The 16543-nt window shown below is 34.3% G+C and overlaps 1 protein-coding gene across 5 annotated transcripts in view; it reads right to left on the bottom strand.

Annotated features, from left to right (window-relative positions):
• ATF7IP2 (activating transcription factor 7 interacting protein 2) overlaps nucleotides 1–16543 on the bottom strand; it is a 59944-nt gene that overhangs the window by 33300 nt on the left and 10101 nt on the right. Inside the window, exons 2-7 of one of the 5 annotated variants that reach the window (XR_009497626.1) lie at nucleotides 13634–14490; nucleotides 12484–12608; nucleotides 8541–8675; nucleotides 7882–7980; nucleotides 4403–4563; nucleotides 672–1241 (exon numbers count right to left, since the gene is read on the bottom strand). Coding sequence is in view for 4 of the 5 variants with exons in the window: in XM_059897312.1 (XP_059753295.1) it covers nucleotides 4403–4563; nucleotides 7882–7980; nucleotides 8541–8675; nucleotides 12484–12608; nucleotides 13634–14480 (1367 nt within the window). In the remaining variant the exon portion in view is untranslated. Of the gene's footprint in view, nucleotides 1–671; nucleotides 1242–4402; nucleotides 4564–7881; nucleotides 7981–8540; nucleotides 8676–12483; nucleotides 12609–13633; nucleotides 14491–16543 lie in introns of those variants that run through there. The other 4 variants (XM_059897312.1, XM_059897314.1, XM_059897315.1 and 1 more) reach the window with 4 other exon arrangements.

Here is a 16543-nt window from a genome sequence, read left to right as displayed (position 1 = left end):
TAAATAATTATAAAGCTAGCATCCATGTAGCCACTACTCAGATAAATACATTTTAAATTATCAGCACTTCAGAAACCCACGTGCCTCCATCCTGAATCATTAATCTCCTTCATAAATAGCATTTGTGGTACTAATCCCCTTGTTTTACACTTTAGATTTACCATCTAGCTTTGAATGAATAAATAATGTACTTTTTGCTGGCTATTTTTGAACTTCATTTGAATGGAATCATACTATTTCTTGTGTCTGCCTTTCAATGTTTTTTGTGGGAGCAACATACTGTTACATGTGACTGTAGTTCCTTCACTTTCATTAATGTACAAAATTCTACCATATGGATTTACAGCAATTATTTTTCTTTTCAGCTGTAGATGGACTTTTTTCCTTCTGGTTTTTGGCTATTATGGAAAATGCTGCTAATAAACATTCCTCTAGATATGTCCTATTGCACATGTGAACATGTCTCTAGCTAGGGTATATACGAAGGGATAGGACTGCTAGGTAAAAGGATATTCAGATCTTCAATATTTCTAGATAATGCTAAATTTTTTCTAAAGTACTATACCAATTTACTCACCCAACAAAATATTAAATAAAACCAATTCCCTTTATTTCAAAACCTCACCAATACCTGGTATTGTCAGATTTTAAAATGTGTTACTTTTCCTTACCTGATATGAAATGGTATCTCATTGTGGTTTTATTTATTATTTATTTTTGCTGTGTTGGGTCTTCGTTTCTGTGCGAGGGCCTTCTCCAGTTGAGGCGAGCGGGGGCCACTCTTCATTGCGGTGCACGGGCCTCTTACCGTCGCGGCCTCTCCTGTTCCGGAGGACAGGCTCCAGACGCACAGGCTCAGTAGTTGTGGCTCACAGGCTCAGCTGCTCCGCGGCATGTGGGATCCTCCCAGACCAGGGCTCGAACCCGTGTTCCCTGCACTGGCAGGCGGACTCCCAACCACTGCGCCACCAGGGAAGCCCTCATTGTGGTTTTAATTTGCATTTCCCTGATTACTAGTGAAGATGAGCACCTTTTCATATATTTATTGGCCATTTGGAATTCTTCTTTCGTGAAGTAGATGTACAAGTCTTTTGCCCATTTTTCTTTTGCGTTATCTGGCTTTTACTCATTGATTTGTTGAAGTTCTTTATATATATTCTGGGTACTAGTGTCCTCTATAGGTTATATGTGCTGCGAGTATCTTCTCCCACTTGACGGCCTGTCTTCTATCTTTATAGTGCCTTTTGAGAAAAGAAGTTTCTAACTTTAATGTGGTAAAATTGATCATTTTTTTCCTTTTATGGCAAGGGTATTTGTGTCTTAAGATATCTTTCCTTATCCGAAGTTCATGAAGACATTTTATGTTACCTTCTAAAAGCTTCATAATTTTCCTTTAGATATTTAGTTCCTTAATTCACTTGAGACTGATGTACAGTGATTGGACTCAGGGATCCAATTTCTTTTATATTTCTCACAATATGAATAGCAATATGAATTTACTAAAGTCAATTATTTCCCAAATGATCTGCCATACAATCTCCAACACAAATCACATATACATATAGGTATAGGTTTCCGGACTCTCTGTTACACAGTTTTATTGTCTAGCATTTGCCAGTATCACATTATCCTAATTACTGCAGTTTCATAATCCTGACATCTGATGGCAAATTCCTTCCATTCTGTTTCTCTACTTAAAGGGTATCTTGGCCTCTTAACCCACTGCATTTATATATACATTTTCGAGTGAAATCAGCTTGTCAAGTTCCATAAAATTGCACACTGGGAAAGTGATTGAAACTGTCCTCTATAAATTATTTTGAACAAAAGTAAAAGCATTTTATAATACTGTATTGTCCAAACCATAAACATAGTACATTTCTCCAATGAATTCTTCTTCGATATCTCAAAGTTTCGTAATTTTCTTCAGTTATTACATGCCTCGTTAATTGTATTTCTAGGTACTTCATACATTTAATACTATTATATGTTTAAAAATTTTTCATTTCCTAATTTTTTATATCTTATAGGAATACAATTGATTTCTTATATGTTTGAATTTAGCAATCTTGCTAAACTCTCATTAATCCTAATAAATTATCTGTAAATTCCTTTGGATTTCCTACATATATACCCCCAATCATCTAGGAATAGTAATAATATTTATTGTTTCTTCTTTTTGAATCTTTTATATTTTCCTTTCTTTTGTTTTTTTGCATTTTTGCATTAGGTAAGATATCCAGTATAACCTTAAAGTGGTAACAGCAGGCATCCTTCTATTTTTATCTCAAAGGGAATATTTCCAATATTTCACTATCAGATTTGTTTTAGGGTTTTTATAGATACTCTTTATCAGATTAAGGAAGGTACCTCCTATCCCAAGTTTTCCAAGAATTTCTTTTAAACATATATTTTCTAAAATCCTACATCTATTTTGAGCTAATGATGACTATTCTCCTGGCACATCACGTAAGTTGACTTGCTGCTGTTAAACCAATGTTGCAGCATTCCTGGAACAAATTCAACTTTTATAGACTGTTGAATTTGGTTTACTAGTTTCTGTTTAGGATATCTGCATCTATTTTGTGGGTAAAAGTAAACTGTAATTTTCCATTTCTGTAAAATTTTAAAATTGATTTTATTATCAAAGTATCAGAGTTATATCAAATTTCAGCATCTAGTCTCATAAAATGAAGAATATTCCCTCTTTTTTTATTCTTTGGGATAGTTTGTTTAAAACTGGTATTCTTTCTTAAATGTTTTATAAAATTCACCACTGAACCTACTCATCAGGGTCAAGTTACACAATTGTTACACCTATTCTCACACTCACCATGGGCTGACAGTGCTGCCTGACACAGTTTCTTAATTGCACATTCTTCCTTCATTATACAGCATGAGGTGAATTGTTCATATCATGGGTATAAGCCACTGATAAAGTTAACATATCAGTCTATAAAATGTTATTTTAATGGCATCTTCACTTTTTCACTTCCATCAACAGCATTTTTCTTTTTTGTCACTTTGAGTTTCAGCATAGGCATCAAGAAGTGGTAACAACAAACACTCACTGAAATGTGACTCTTTCCCTTGTCAACTAAATAAATGCCTTCTTCACAGCAGCTTCCTGGCTCAAAACTAAAATGCAGGGGCTTCCCTGGTGGCACAGTGGTTAGGAATCTGCCTGCCAATGCAGGGGACACGGGTTCGTGCCCCGGTCTGGGAAGATCCCACATGCCACGGAGCGGCTAGGCCCGTGAGCCACAACTACTGAGCCTGCACGTCTGGAGCCTGTGCTCCGCAATGGGAGAGGCCGCGACAGTGAGAGGCCCGTGCACCACGATGAAGAGTGGCCCCCGCTCGCCGCAACTGGAGAAAGCCCTTGCACAGAAACAAAGACCCAACACAGCCAAAAATAAATTAATTTAAAAAAAAAACCAAAAAAACTAAAATGCAGGCCTCAATATCATGGAATATTAGGGTTTCTTCTGAAGAGCCAGAACTACATGTGAATTCCCAAATACCAAGAATCTCCTGTAAATGGTGTAGCTCTGTAATGCTTCTCTTTCGTTTTATAGCATCCTTGAGTATGCATAGTTATTTGGGGGAAAGAGTGGTGTTCTTCAAACAATGGCCATCATTTAATTCACTTATTTTTGGTTATAAATTTTCCTCTTTTTAAAAGCTGACGTATAATTTAACATATAAAAGCAAAACCATAGGACATTTTAAGGAGTGAAACGTTAAGAATAAATAAATAATATTATAAAGCTCCAAAACTGTTGAGAATCACCAGTCAAGAGAATTCATTAAAATGTCCCCATCCCCCTATCCTTGAACATCAATGCAGGCCAGGATCACCAATCAAGCGTCTTTGTTAAACTAAATTACTTCTTCCCTACCAGCCCCAAATCTTCTATTAGACTAGACTGGAGATCAGGTGTCTCAGCTGCTTTGTGATCAATCAGACAAATAAGTTAACCTATTCACTCTAGTTTGAAGTTATCATGATACTACTTTCAACATGCAGGGAACTAATTTTAGACACTTTTCTCCTAGTCTTACTCCTCTGTGTAATTCTTTAAAACCACTGTTTCACAGGGCCTTGATTCTTCCATGTGTAGAAGTGGAAACTACTGGAGTGATCCAGCTGATCACTCCAGTTGCCATACCAACGATGGAAAGCATCACAATGAAAAACCTGATCACCTAACCAATTCAAAATTTTATTTAGTACAGTTAAAACAACAATAAAAGCTTTTAAGAACCAATTTCTTCATAATGGACAAAAATAGCATTCATATAAATATGAAGCGTTAAGCTATTTTATGCTTAATTGAGTATATGTATTTACAAACATATTTAGATAAGTAAGTTTATGCATTTTTATAGAAATGCCTACCTTTCACAAACAGCCTCATTATGTTCCCGTGACAAATTAATCTTTTCACTTGCTTTTTCTGAAGGGTTAGAAGGTTCAGACTTCACAGAAGTTTTTCTTTCCTGTGGACTATTAACTGACTCTGGATTCTTATCCAAATTCATAGTCTCTGAATTTGCAACCTGTTAGTTGGGTGAGGAAAAAGCAGTTGAGGGGAGGGTTACCAATTGTGCTCTTCCAACAAAATTGATAATAGGTTAAAATTCCACTTGGAAAGTGTTCTCAAAATATTCTTGCATACACACAATAAAACATATATTAAATTATATATATATCAATGGCTGATGACCATGATTGCAGTTACTCTGCCAAAATGAATTTAAAAAAATACTTCAAAAGAAATAAAAATAATGACAGCACAAATCAACTTCCTAGCTTGAACGAAAAGAAGGAGAAACAAATACCTAAGTACTTAGACAACATTTTATTCCTATTATACTAAATTTTAGGAATTAATAAACATTAGACTTTAACAAGGAAACTTTTACTTTTGTTATATTTCTAATATGAGTGAAGACCAGAAATAAATCAATTTTCCAACTTGCTCTTCTAGGTGATGAGTTTTGGATAGGCTAAGAATTTCCCAAATCAAATCCTGGTTCCTTTTTGCTAAACAGTTTCTCCTTCAATTTATTTCTTCTCTCTCACATTTTACTGTAAGAAGCAAGAAACCAAGCCAAACCTTCAACACTTTGCTCAAAAATCTCATCAGCCTAATAAACATGCAAGTTTATCACTTACAAATTCTGCTTTCCATATCACTTAGGTCACATTTCAGCTAAGCTTCCTGCCACTATGTAACAAGAACCCCCTCCCCTCCCCAATTTCCAATAACATGTTCCTCCTTTGAGTCCTCACCAACAGTGCTTTTAAATGTCCGTATTTCTACCAACAGTTTATGAAGATTTAGGTATTCTCTTAAGACTATACAGGGTTTCTCTACGATGTTCCTCATTTCCTCCTGAGCCCTCACTTGCAGACTTTACCATCTATATTTCTATAAAACTAAGAGTCTGTTCAAGGCAATCCAGGCTTTTGAAAAATCATGCTCCTTAATATTCTTCCAGCCTCTACCATTCCAAATCCACTTCCACATTTTTAGGTATTTGTTACAACAGCATGCCATACTTCCTGGTACCACATTCTATATTAGTTTCCCGAGGCTGCGATAACAAATTACCACAAACTGGGTGGTTTAAAACAACAGAAATTTATTCCGTCACACTTCTGAAGGCCAGAAGTTTGAAATCAGTTTCATTAAGATCAAGTTGTTAGCAGGGCTGCATCCCTTCTGGAGGCTTCAGGGGAAAAATCTGTTTCCTTTTTTCCAGCTTCTAGAAGCTGCCAGCATTCCTTGGCTTGTAGCCCTTGCCTCAATCTTCAGTGCAATCATCCAACCTCTGCTTTCATTGTCCCATTTCCATCTTCTGTCTTTAACCTTCTTGACTCCTTTTTATAAGGACCCTTGTGATTATATTGAGCCCACCAGGATAATCTTCCCATCTATAAGCTTCTTTTAGCACATTAAGTAACATACTCACAGGTTCTGGGGATTAGGTCGTGGACATCTTTTGGGCGCCATGATTCACCACTATCAACCATCTTGACACAATTAGCACAGAAGTGACATTTATAGAATATTATACCCAATATTCTTTTCAAGTGTACATGAAACATTCACCAAGGGAAAGCATATCTTGGGCTATAAAATAAGTGTCAATAACTCTCAATGTTGCAATTTTACACAGTATGTTCTCCGACCAAAATGAAATTAGAGGGGCTTCCCTGGTGGCGCAGTGGTTGAGAATCTGCTTGCCAATGCAGGGGACACGGGTTCGAGCCCTGGTCTGGGAAGATCCCACATGCCACGGAGCAACTAGGCCCGTGAGCCACAACTACCGAGCCTGCGCGTCTGAAGCTTGGGCTCCGCAACAAGAGAGGCCGCGATAGTGAGAGGCCCGCGCACTGCGATGAAGAGTGGCCCCCGCTTGCCGCAACTAGAGAAAGCCCTTGCACAGAAACGAAGACCCAACACAGCCAAAAATAAAAATAAATAAATAAAAAATAAAAATAAAGGAATTCCTTTAAAAAAAATGAAATTAGATATCAATAAAAATAAGATACCTAGAAATGTTTGGAAATTAAACATATCCTTCTAAATAACCCATGGGTCAAAGAACAATACCATAAGGGAAACTGGAAATTACTTTGAACTGATGGAAAACAAAAATACAATATAATACAGATTATATTATACTCTCTACACTGAGAAGTACATAATATAAGCATTAAGAAGATGCTTAGAAGGTGCTTAGAAAGAGCAGTGCTTAGAAGAAAATTTATACCTTTAAATGTTTTCTAGTAGAAAAGGTTAAAAATTAATGCTCTTTCTCTCTTAAGAAGCTGGAAAAAGAAGAACAAATTACATCCAAAGTCAGACTGATCAAGAAAAAAAGAAAACATAGATTACACTAGTATCAGAAATGAAATAGAGTATATCACTACAGATCTACAAAGATTAAAAGGACAAGGGAATTTTATCAATAACTTTATGCCAACAAAATCATCAACTTAGATAAAATGGACAAATTCCTTGCTAAGATAACTTACAAAACTAATACACAAAACAAAATAGGAAAATCTGAATTGCTTTATACCTATGAAAGAATTACATTTTCAGGAAAAAGTCTTCCTACAAAGAAAGGTCCTTGCCCAGATAGTTTTCAGAGGTGGATTCTATCAAACATTTAAGGAAGTAATAAAAATCTTACACAAACTTTCAGAAAACAGGGAAGGAAATGCTTCCCAATTGATTTATTGAGGCTAGCGCAAATATGATACTAAAGGGAATAAAGACACAAGAAAAAATTCAGTGAATGTATACTTATGATTATTTTAAATTTTACATAAAAAATATAAACAGATACTAAACTCTACTTAATGATACCCATGCTGAAATATTTTGGAAGTGTACACTGCAAAGTGTATTTTGATACAAAATACATTAGTACTTATGAATGTACCAAATATAAAGATGGCTTAGGGGATGAATAGACTGACAGATACATGACAAAAATAAATATATTAAAATAGTAAAAGTAGAAGTTAGACGTTGATTATACAAGCGTTCACTGTAAAATTCTCTCAGTTTTTCTGTGTATGTTTGAAATTTTTCATCATGATAAAATGGTGGGGAGGGAGGCAGTATAGGCAATCACAAATCACCTCTCTACTCACTTTATGAAAGAAATACAGGTGGCATTTACTTTTGGCTATCTGAGGGTATCTTCTCCAGAGATAGAGTCAGAGGAACATTCTAAGTATAAATTTACTGTCTTTTAAACCTGTGTCTTCGTTGGAAGCATATTCTGCTCTTACAATCCAACTACTTATAATGTGGGGCAAGTAAGTTATTAAAACTCCTATACATTTATACCAACCTTACAAGCTGTATTGCTGGATACCACGTTTGGTTCCACACAATTCCTTTGAGGTAACATTACCATTTTAATACGTCTTTGAAGTTTTGTTATTTTTATCTAGAAGAGAAAAACAAATAAATACAAAACCAGAGTACCAAATAATATATCATATAGAGATGGAGAGAAAACTATTTGCCAATGTAGTTTTGTGAGACTTAGGCATCCACCAAATAAATGAGAAATTCTTATGTAATCCAAACATTTAAATCAGGTTTGATCTAGTATAAGATGTTCAAGAATAGAAGATTAAAAAAATCAATCTTCTAATTGGTTCACAATAAAATTAATGTTGGTAGAAACACCAATTAGCAAGTAACCCTAGAAGAGTAAAACAAAACAAAAAACCTAAAGAAAGTTTGAAACAGGTTATACAAGCTCTAATACAGAATATATTTTGAACTGACACAGAATGGCTGATAATTCTACAAGTATTTCTCAAGGGCCAATACAGCTGAGATATAATAACTTATATTACCGATGGTATAGCACATGAGGGTTGTGGCCAGGGATCAGATTTGGGTCCACCTTTACTGTTTTCCTTTCCTAATATGTAAAATATCATTAAATTCTACTTTTTAAAGAGACTCAAACGAAATAAAATGAAATTAGAAACTTACAAAGAGTTCATCAGCTATTGCTTCATGTTTACTCCTGCACTGTGTCCTCCCAATGCGTTCAGTCAATTCTTTCAGTTTGTTATCAAATAGTTTGTAATTTATACTACAGATCTCCTGTCGAATCAAATGTCTGACCTAGAATTTTAAAATAAAAACCAAAACACTCCACGTTTCAAATTTAAAAGCAATTTTATTTTCTACTTCTTAAAAACAGCTTTGCTCTTTTCTGGATTTAGTGTAACTAATAAAAGGTACTTTAATTATATATTTATATTACTATGTCAATAAGGTTTATAAAAGTTAAATAGCAAATTCAGCAGAACACATCTAATATTTAAATATATGGGTAAGTCAGAAATTAAATTTATTCTCCTAGTGCTAATTTTAGTTTCCTACAGTTTTGGTTGAATTCCATAATACAAATTAAAGGAATAGTAAAAGTCTATATATATACCCCATTTATACTTTTTAATGACCGTAACTGAAACCTAGTATTCCATAAAAACGGACTCCACTTATCTGAAAATCAGAGCCCAGTGAAAATGGCTGGTTGATCTGTAGTAGACAGAAAGGAAATTATGAAAATTTGAGCCTTGACCCCACCATTAACAAGCTATATGACCTTCGGGAAGTCACAACATCTCTGAGCTTCATTTGCCTGGTCCACAAATGGGCAGATGTCATACAATGTTGAAAAAGTGATGCTCATAGGATTTTCATAAGAACATAAAAAGATAATATGCATAAGAGCTCCATAAAATGGAAAATACTGAATTGAAATTAAAGAAATAAATATGCAAGATAATCTCCTTTACTTAGTTTTTTTTTGCAGGGGGAGGGGATGACTTATTGTTAAAATTGAAAAAAGCAATTATGTGACTAATGCTATCTGGCATAATGCATGCTATTCTATCAGATTATAGTAGTTAGCACATGAAACATTAATGAATTTCATTATCTGGCTAGTTTTCAGAAAATAGGTTGGCCTATTTTCAGGGAGCATAATTAATCTCAATGCCTACTGATATGAACGGCTCTGCTGAGCCATACATTCAGAAATATCCACTGCAGGTGTTTGCTCAATGTATATGCCCCTTTTAGCAATCTTCACAACACAGTACATAGTCTCTCTTAATAACAAAATCTGTCATGATATATTTAAGGTATTTATTAGTAATATTTATATCTTCCCATAATATCTTGTTTCTTAGTGCTCAAAACTGGAACACATAGTTTCTATGTTAAACTCTTTTATACTGATGTCACTTAGATGATTAGTCAAATTCAGTAATTTTATTTGATTATTCCCAAGGGTTTTCCTTTTCATTCCCAACTGTTCTTGATCTTCAACATTATCATCTACTCGATTTCTTCTGTAACGCTTCATTAACATTTCTTCAGTGGTTTCTCAACATTATTAGACATGACTGTCATTTGTACTCTCACAACTTTTAAATATCTGATTAATAACTGCTCAAAACATATGTATTATGTAAATAAGTGCTCAGAAAATCATACTATTTTTACTGACAGCCATTACCTGTCCCCATGTGTGTTTTTATGGATTATTGCATGCTTGCCAGTTCACTGGCTGAGGTCAATACGTGAAGTTCATACCCTGATGAATCTTGGAATACATACTTAACTGTTCTGAATATGGAAATACTGTTTTGCTAAGAAGCAAAAGCCATACAGTGTTCGTCAAACTTCCCTGGTAAGGAAGAATCATATGGAATACTTGTTAAATTCACAAATTCCTAGGACCTACCCTGATTCACCAAACAATTTCCTGAAAAGAGGCCTGGAAAGAGGCCTGGCACCACTAATGATTCTTATCAGCTAAGTCTGAGAAAAGAGAACCTTAAAACAATTAGTAGTGAGCTGAAGACACCACAATTTAAACAAGTACTCCTGGTGATTCAGATGGAGGCAGACTCTTAAAACTTGGTTACTTTGGACTAACTGCCCACCAAGGCATGAGTCCTCTAGTGTAGAGTACACATTTGTTCTCATTTAGTGGTTATGTTCTTCATACAGAAGGAAGACACAATAACCTCCACCAAATACCTCATAAATATCTTCTGCAGATGGGAATGTGTCAAAAATTATGGAATCACATGAAGTCCTACCTACAATTTGCAGATGGTAGGCAAAGCGGCCTAAAGATTGGCGAAAAACTGGAAATTCTGTGTGTGTGTATGTGTGTGTATATATATATATATATATATATATATATATATATATATATATATATCTCCCCTATCTGCCTCAACTTTCTGCAATGATGGGTAGGGTGAACAACTTGGACTTCGGAAGAAAAACCCCTCTACTTCAGTAATTTAATTGGAATCAAACAGGCCAAGATCCTTCTGAAACCTCAAAAGATAAAGAGTCAACAGCTCTGGGACTCTCTCAGTAGGGAAGAACAATGTCAGAATGGGAGGCCCTATTCCACTGGGATTCAAACAAGAAAAACAAACAGATGTGGTTTAGAGAGTTAACTATTCAGACAGGAATTAAAATATCAAGTGAGGGAGAGCTAGTTACTGAGAGATAGATAAAAGATAGGAATTAGCTAAAACCCACGCTGTCACCGGACAATGTAAGAAACTTCTGGTGGCAGTGGTGAGGGAGGATAAGAAATAAACTGCATTCCTTAAACCTCACTGGGAAGGACCATATTCTGCGTCAACTTGGACCAAGTATTTTGTGAGGTACATAATAGTAGTGAATGAAAACACTGATTTTTCTGTGCCAGTGAAATTAAAATGTTCAAAGATTAAATTTTGTATTTATATGTCAATATCAGAACTTATTTCTGAATTCAGCTACTAATCACTGGGAGTAACACAGCTGCAATCCCCAACCTCTTAAGCTAGATCCATGCTTAACATAATTCCTCTACCCCATCCTGCAAACAAAAGAATATTTACATATTTTTAATTAATGTCTCCTTTGGTCTTGCAGAAGAAAATAAGAGGTAGAAAGGGGAAGTGTTGACTCACCTTTTAAGCTGATTCTGCATGAGTCTTTCAATGGTTTCCATTTATTATGTGAATATATGTTCATATAACATGTAACTACGTAATTGTAGTGGCCTGTTTTAGAAACAGTGTTTTTGTTTCTGAAACAGCAGGATAGTTTGGATTGGGACATTTTTTGGTCCATTATAGCTGACGACAGACATTAATCTATCACATAATGACTTTTAGTTGTGGCATTTCAGTGGTAATAAAATAGCAAAACATGATCATCAAAACAAGTCCTGATACAGGACCTACTAAAATTGAAGCTCATTACACTTAAACTCAGAGTTGATCAGACATTAATGGAAACTGTAGTACAATGAGATGAAATGGGGCAAAAAGAAAAGTACACTTGACGCTATAAAAGCAAAACGTCAGATAATGCACCATATCTGTGTAAATTAGGGTAAGTAAACCTTTCCCTAATTTCTTGGAAATTAGGGCAAGTAAACCTGAATGTAGCAGGACTTTGTAATGAACTTCCGGGTTGCCTGGGTCTATGAAGTAGTGGTCAATTGTGATAATTAACAGCTATAGCTGCAGATCAAGAACCCCATAACCAGTACAAAAGAGACAGAATTGTTCACAAAGCTCAAGGTCATGTAGTGTCTGACTTGAAGAGATTTGAGCATAATATTGACTAAAAAGCCCATTCTCTTTCTACCACAGCACTCTACCTTCACGTGATTCTGTAGGTTACACTGCATAGGATCATTTTCAAGGATCTAGAGATGTTTTGGTGATGTAAGCAATTATTTTTCCCTAATACCTCCACCTGCTAATAATTCAGTTTTCATATACCTGCCCTGTATCATGAAAGTTATCTGTACTCATTGTTTAGATCAATTAACTTTTACCATTTTTTACTAATCAAAAGTAAAAGTTTCTGAAGCAAATATTTAAGTCCAATATTTTACCTGTTCCAGCAATGCTGTTTGCTTTCCCAGAGCTAGAGAAATATTTTCATTAATTTGCTCTGAAGTTTTCACACGCTTAACATTTTCTTTGTTTTCTGAAAACATCCTCTTCTTTTGATTATGGCCTTGGGGAGACGGAAAGATCAGAGAGAAAAATATTCCTTCTAATGAAGGAAAGAGGGGAATTCTCTAATTTAGGGACCCCTAAGCAAATTAAAAAACTAAAATGTGACCATGGCAGCATTTTTTAGAAAATGTAATTGTATAAAAAATTCTGACAAACTAATCCTTAAAAAAAAGAATATCTTAGTCCTGGTCTCAGATATACTTTCCTTCCACCGTATTTAATACACATTTAATACTTATTTAATACTACCAAAAACAATAAATTACAGCATTTGATCTTCTGTTTACAGTTATTTACTTGGTGGTCTTACATTATTTTTAGAGTTACTTAGGCAGTCCTACATATTTTTAATAGGTGATCCTACTATTATTTTTAAGCAATTTAAAATTCACCTTGTTAAATGATCACTCTGTAGCATACACAAGAAAACAAACACAATTTATCCTAGTAAATCAAGTTTTTCTTATATTTCATTAACCTACAAAAACACCCTTTTAATGAAATTTACTTGTGCTATTTTAATAACTTTATAACCCTAGAACTTCATTGGTTATTTGATGTGTTTCTCACTCTACACACAAACCTGTATGTATTCTTATTATCTATCCGCTTACACTTGGCATGTGATATACAGGCCAATTCTATGGAAAGAAATGGGTTCACCAACTATTTAAAAAACCCACTCTCTCTTTCAACTAGCCTCATTAACTTAATAAAACTTCAAAAAAAAGAAAAGGTGTAAATGAAATAAACCAAGCAATTTCTATAAACCACCTTTTGATTTTGTTGTACTTTCAAGGGAAAGTGATTGATTCCTTCTTTGCCAGAATTTACTTCCCTTTGGACATAGAGGATACCATTCCCCCTCCCTGCCAAGAATGGTTCAGAAATAAGATACTCTGAAATAATTATCATTTACTGTTTTCCTGTCTATGTGTACTCTACTGTTTCTGAGATTATGAAACTGCCCAAAGCAAAATAACTATTTTAACTTCTCCAAGAGATACATAAGTATGCACTTACTGTTATTACTATCAGTGTCAAATGAGGACAGCCACTTTGCATCTGTACTTTCACAACTTAAAATGCTGGAATGACAGGTTCTACAGGATTCTTCACTTTTCAAAATGTCAGCAGCACAGTTACTAGAAATGACTGAATTTACCAACTTAGGTATTTTATCAACAGGCACAAAAGAGGTATCTGAACTTAAAATTAAAGTGTTATTTTGTCTTTTATCATGTAACTCAGAATTGGAGTTTATTTCTAAATAGGAAACTATCTTGTCAATTCTCTTATCATCCAAGGTATTGGTTATTGTAGACTTTGACATTTGAACTACACCACTCAATACACTGGATGGAGAGCAAATGGATTTCAGATTACCATCCTCTTCATGTTCAAAAAAGGATCGTGTTACACTTGCTTGACATTCAAAATGGTTTTCAGAAGTGTTTCGTGAATCTTTTGCGTCTTGTGTAAAGAGTTTCCTGGGAGATACTACTGTTTTACTTGGCTTTGAATAAGGGTACACAACTTGTTCTTCAGTGTATTCTAATCTTGTTTTGGAATCAACAATTTCTAGTGGTTTTATTAAATTCTGAGAAAATACTTTACTTTTTGGTGCACATACTGAATTTTTGATAGAGTCCAAAGAGGAAGCATCATTTTCAGAATGTCTACATTTGCTACTTATGACATCAGTACTTGAATTCTGATTACCACTTGATACATTATTCCCAGTTGCTGCTGTTTTTAGTGCTTCAACATTCTTTGACTTATTCAGGATCTCTGCTTGCTTCCGGCAACTTGGAGGCATTGTTTTTTTCGCCTTTAAAATCTTCCGTTTACTTCTATCTGGACTTGCCATCTTTCATATCCTAGAATTTAAGATACCATATTTAAATGAATATCTCTAGCAGACAAAAGTTAACATTTACTTACAATATTAAAATAATGTTGAGACTAATCTTTCCAGATTTAGATAATTATTTTTATTGAAAAATATACCCATTTTCATCTGTCATTGATAATTTTAATTTTGTTCTATAACTCTATATAAAGTCAAAATTTATACTGTCAGTAAGCCTCTATTTGATACTAAGTCTGATAATTTATCTGGCCACTTTTTGTTATATCACATCACTACTATAACCATTAAGTTCTGATTTAAATAATCCAAGTAGGCCATACTTTAGATAATCTAAAGATTAAGTTGCATTTCTTCATAAAAACAAAAAACAATGTTTTGTGTGGAATACTCCAGTTTCTACATACCGTGGCATCTTTTTAAAGCCCTCCTAATGTTCAAATTTCCAAATTAATGGTACTGCACGAGTAATTCTCAACAATCATCAGTATGAAATGAGCACTAAAATACACAACGTGATGCTAGTTCAAATAAGAAAGCCAAGTTAGGTTTCAATACATCCTTAATTCTGAATTATTTCTGTTAATTTAAGAAAAATCTCCTACATAGCAGGGAAAAATATTTTAGTATTTATCTCTCAGTATCCACATCAAGCCTGATCTGAACCATAGGTAAGTAAATGGTTTAAAAGAAAGAAAAACTGCCAAATTACAAGGCAATTAAAGGTATAATACAAGCAAAAAAAAAAAAATTATATAATACATGATAGACCAGTTACCTAACAAACTATAGAGCACTTATTAAACTCGAAGACAGAATCTAAGACCTTTTAAGGTGCAAATAACCTGGTCAAAGCTACCTGAATAATTTGATTTATCCTTATCTATTTTCTTACTTAGTTTTCATTTACTGTATTTTTTTCATTCACTGTATCATTTGATCAGGAACAGTTCCAGGATTTGTTAGACCTGAAGGCTGAGTGAATATTTATTTAGAAGAAGAAAAAAAATCACAAACTCAAATTGCAAAAACCTGTCGTGTATACATAAAAATCAGGAAATCCAGAAAAATAGCACATTCTCATTAAGGGCCTGATACAAGATAGAACTCTATTTTCCCTATATGACTACATATTTGATAGCTTTTTCATGAATACAATATTTGTAATATTCCCCAAAGACAAACCAAATCTTTTCTCTAGCAAGGTTGATCAATTTTTAATTTTTTTATTTTTTGGGTTTTTTTTTTTTTCAAACGTTTTATTGAAGTACCTACAGAAAAGTGCACATATCATGTGTTCAGTTAAAAGAATTTTCACAAACCATTTAACCAGAATCAAGATCAAGAAGAGAATGATCCATAGATTCATCAATTATAACAAATATACCACTCTGGTGGGGGATATTCATAATGGGAGAGGTTATGCATGTGGGGGTCAGGGGATATATGAGAAATCTCTGTATCTTCTTAATTTTGCTGTGAGTTTAAAACTACTCTAAAAAAAATGAAGTCTGAAAAAAAAGAGCTATAGAAATAAAAGAGTACAAAAAAAAGAGAGAATAATTCCAAGGGTCAACTGTACTGGTAACTGCCTAAAAGGTGAAGAAATAATTTACATGTTGTAGAGAGGGTGAGTGAAATTTATTACTGGGAGCATAAAAAGCAACAACTCAGTCTAATTGGGGGATCACTGGCATCACCATCCTGACATTTAGGCTTGAATCCTTTGCTGCAAATAAGCCACATTTCACAGAGGTCTTTGGAATCATGGTACTGTCCTGCAGCACAAGGTCAGAAAGACAGGTCATCTACATTTTCTCAAGTCTTAAAGATTTGTCATTTATAATTTACATCCTCAATCCATCTAGATTTTAGGATATAGTTATAGGAAGGGATCTAATTTTGCTTTCCCTCAGATGTATACTGGCATACCTAGGAGATACTGCAGGTTAGGTTCCAGACACTGCAAATATTACAATAAAGTGAATCACATGAATTTTTTGGTTCCCAGGGCATATACAAGCTATTTATGCTGCAGTGTAGTGTACAACAGACTAAAAAAA

The sequence above is a fragment of the Balaenoptera ricei genome, chromosome 15 (genome assembly GCF_028023285.1).
Source record: "Balaenoptera ricei isolate mBalRic1 chromosome 15, mBalRic1.hap2, whole genome shotgun sequence".
NCBI lineage: Eukaryota > Metazoa > Chordata > Mammalia > Artiodactyla > Balaenopteridae > Balaenoptera > Balaenoptera ricei.
This window is presented reverse-complemented; position numbering and strand designations above follow the sequence as displayed.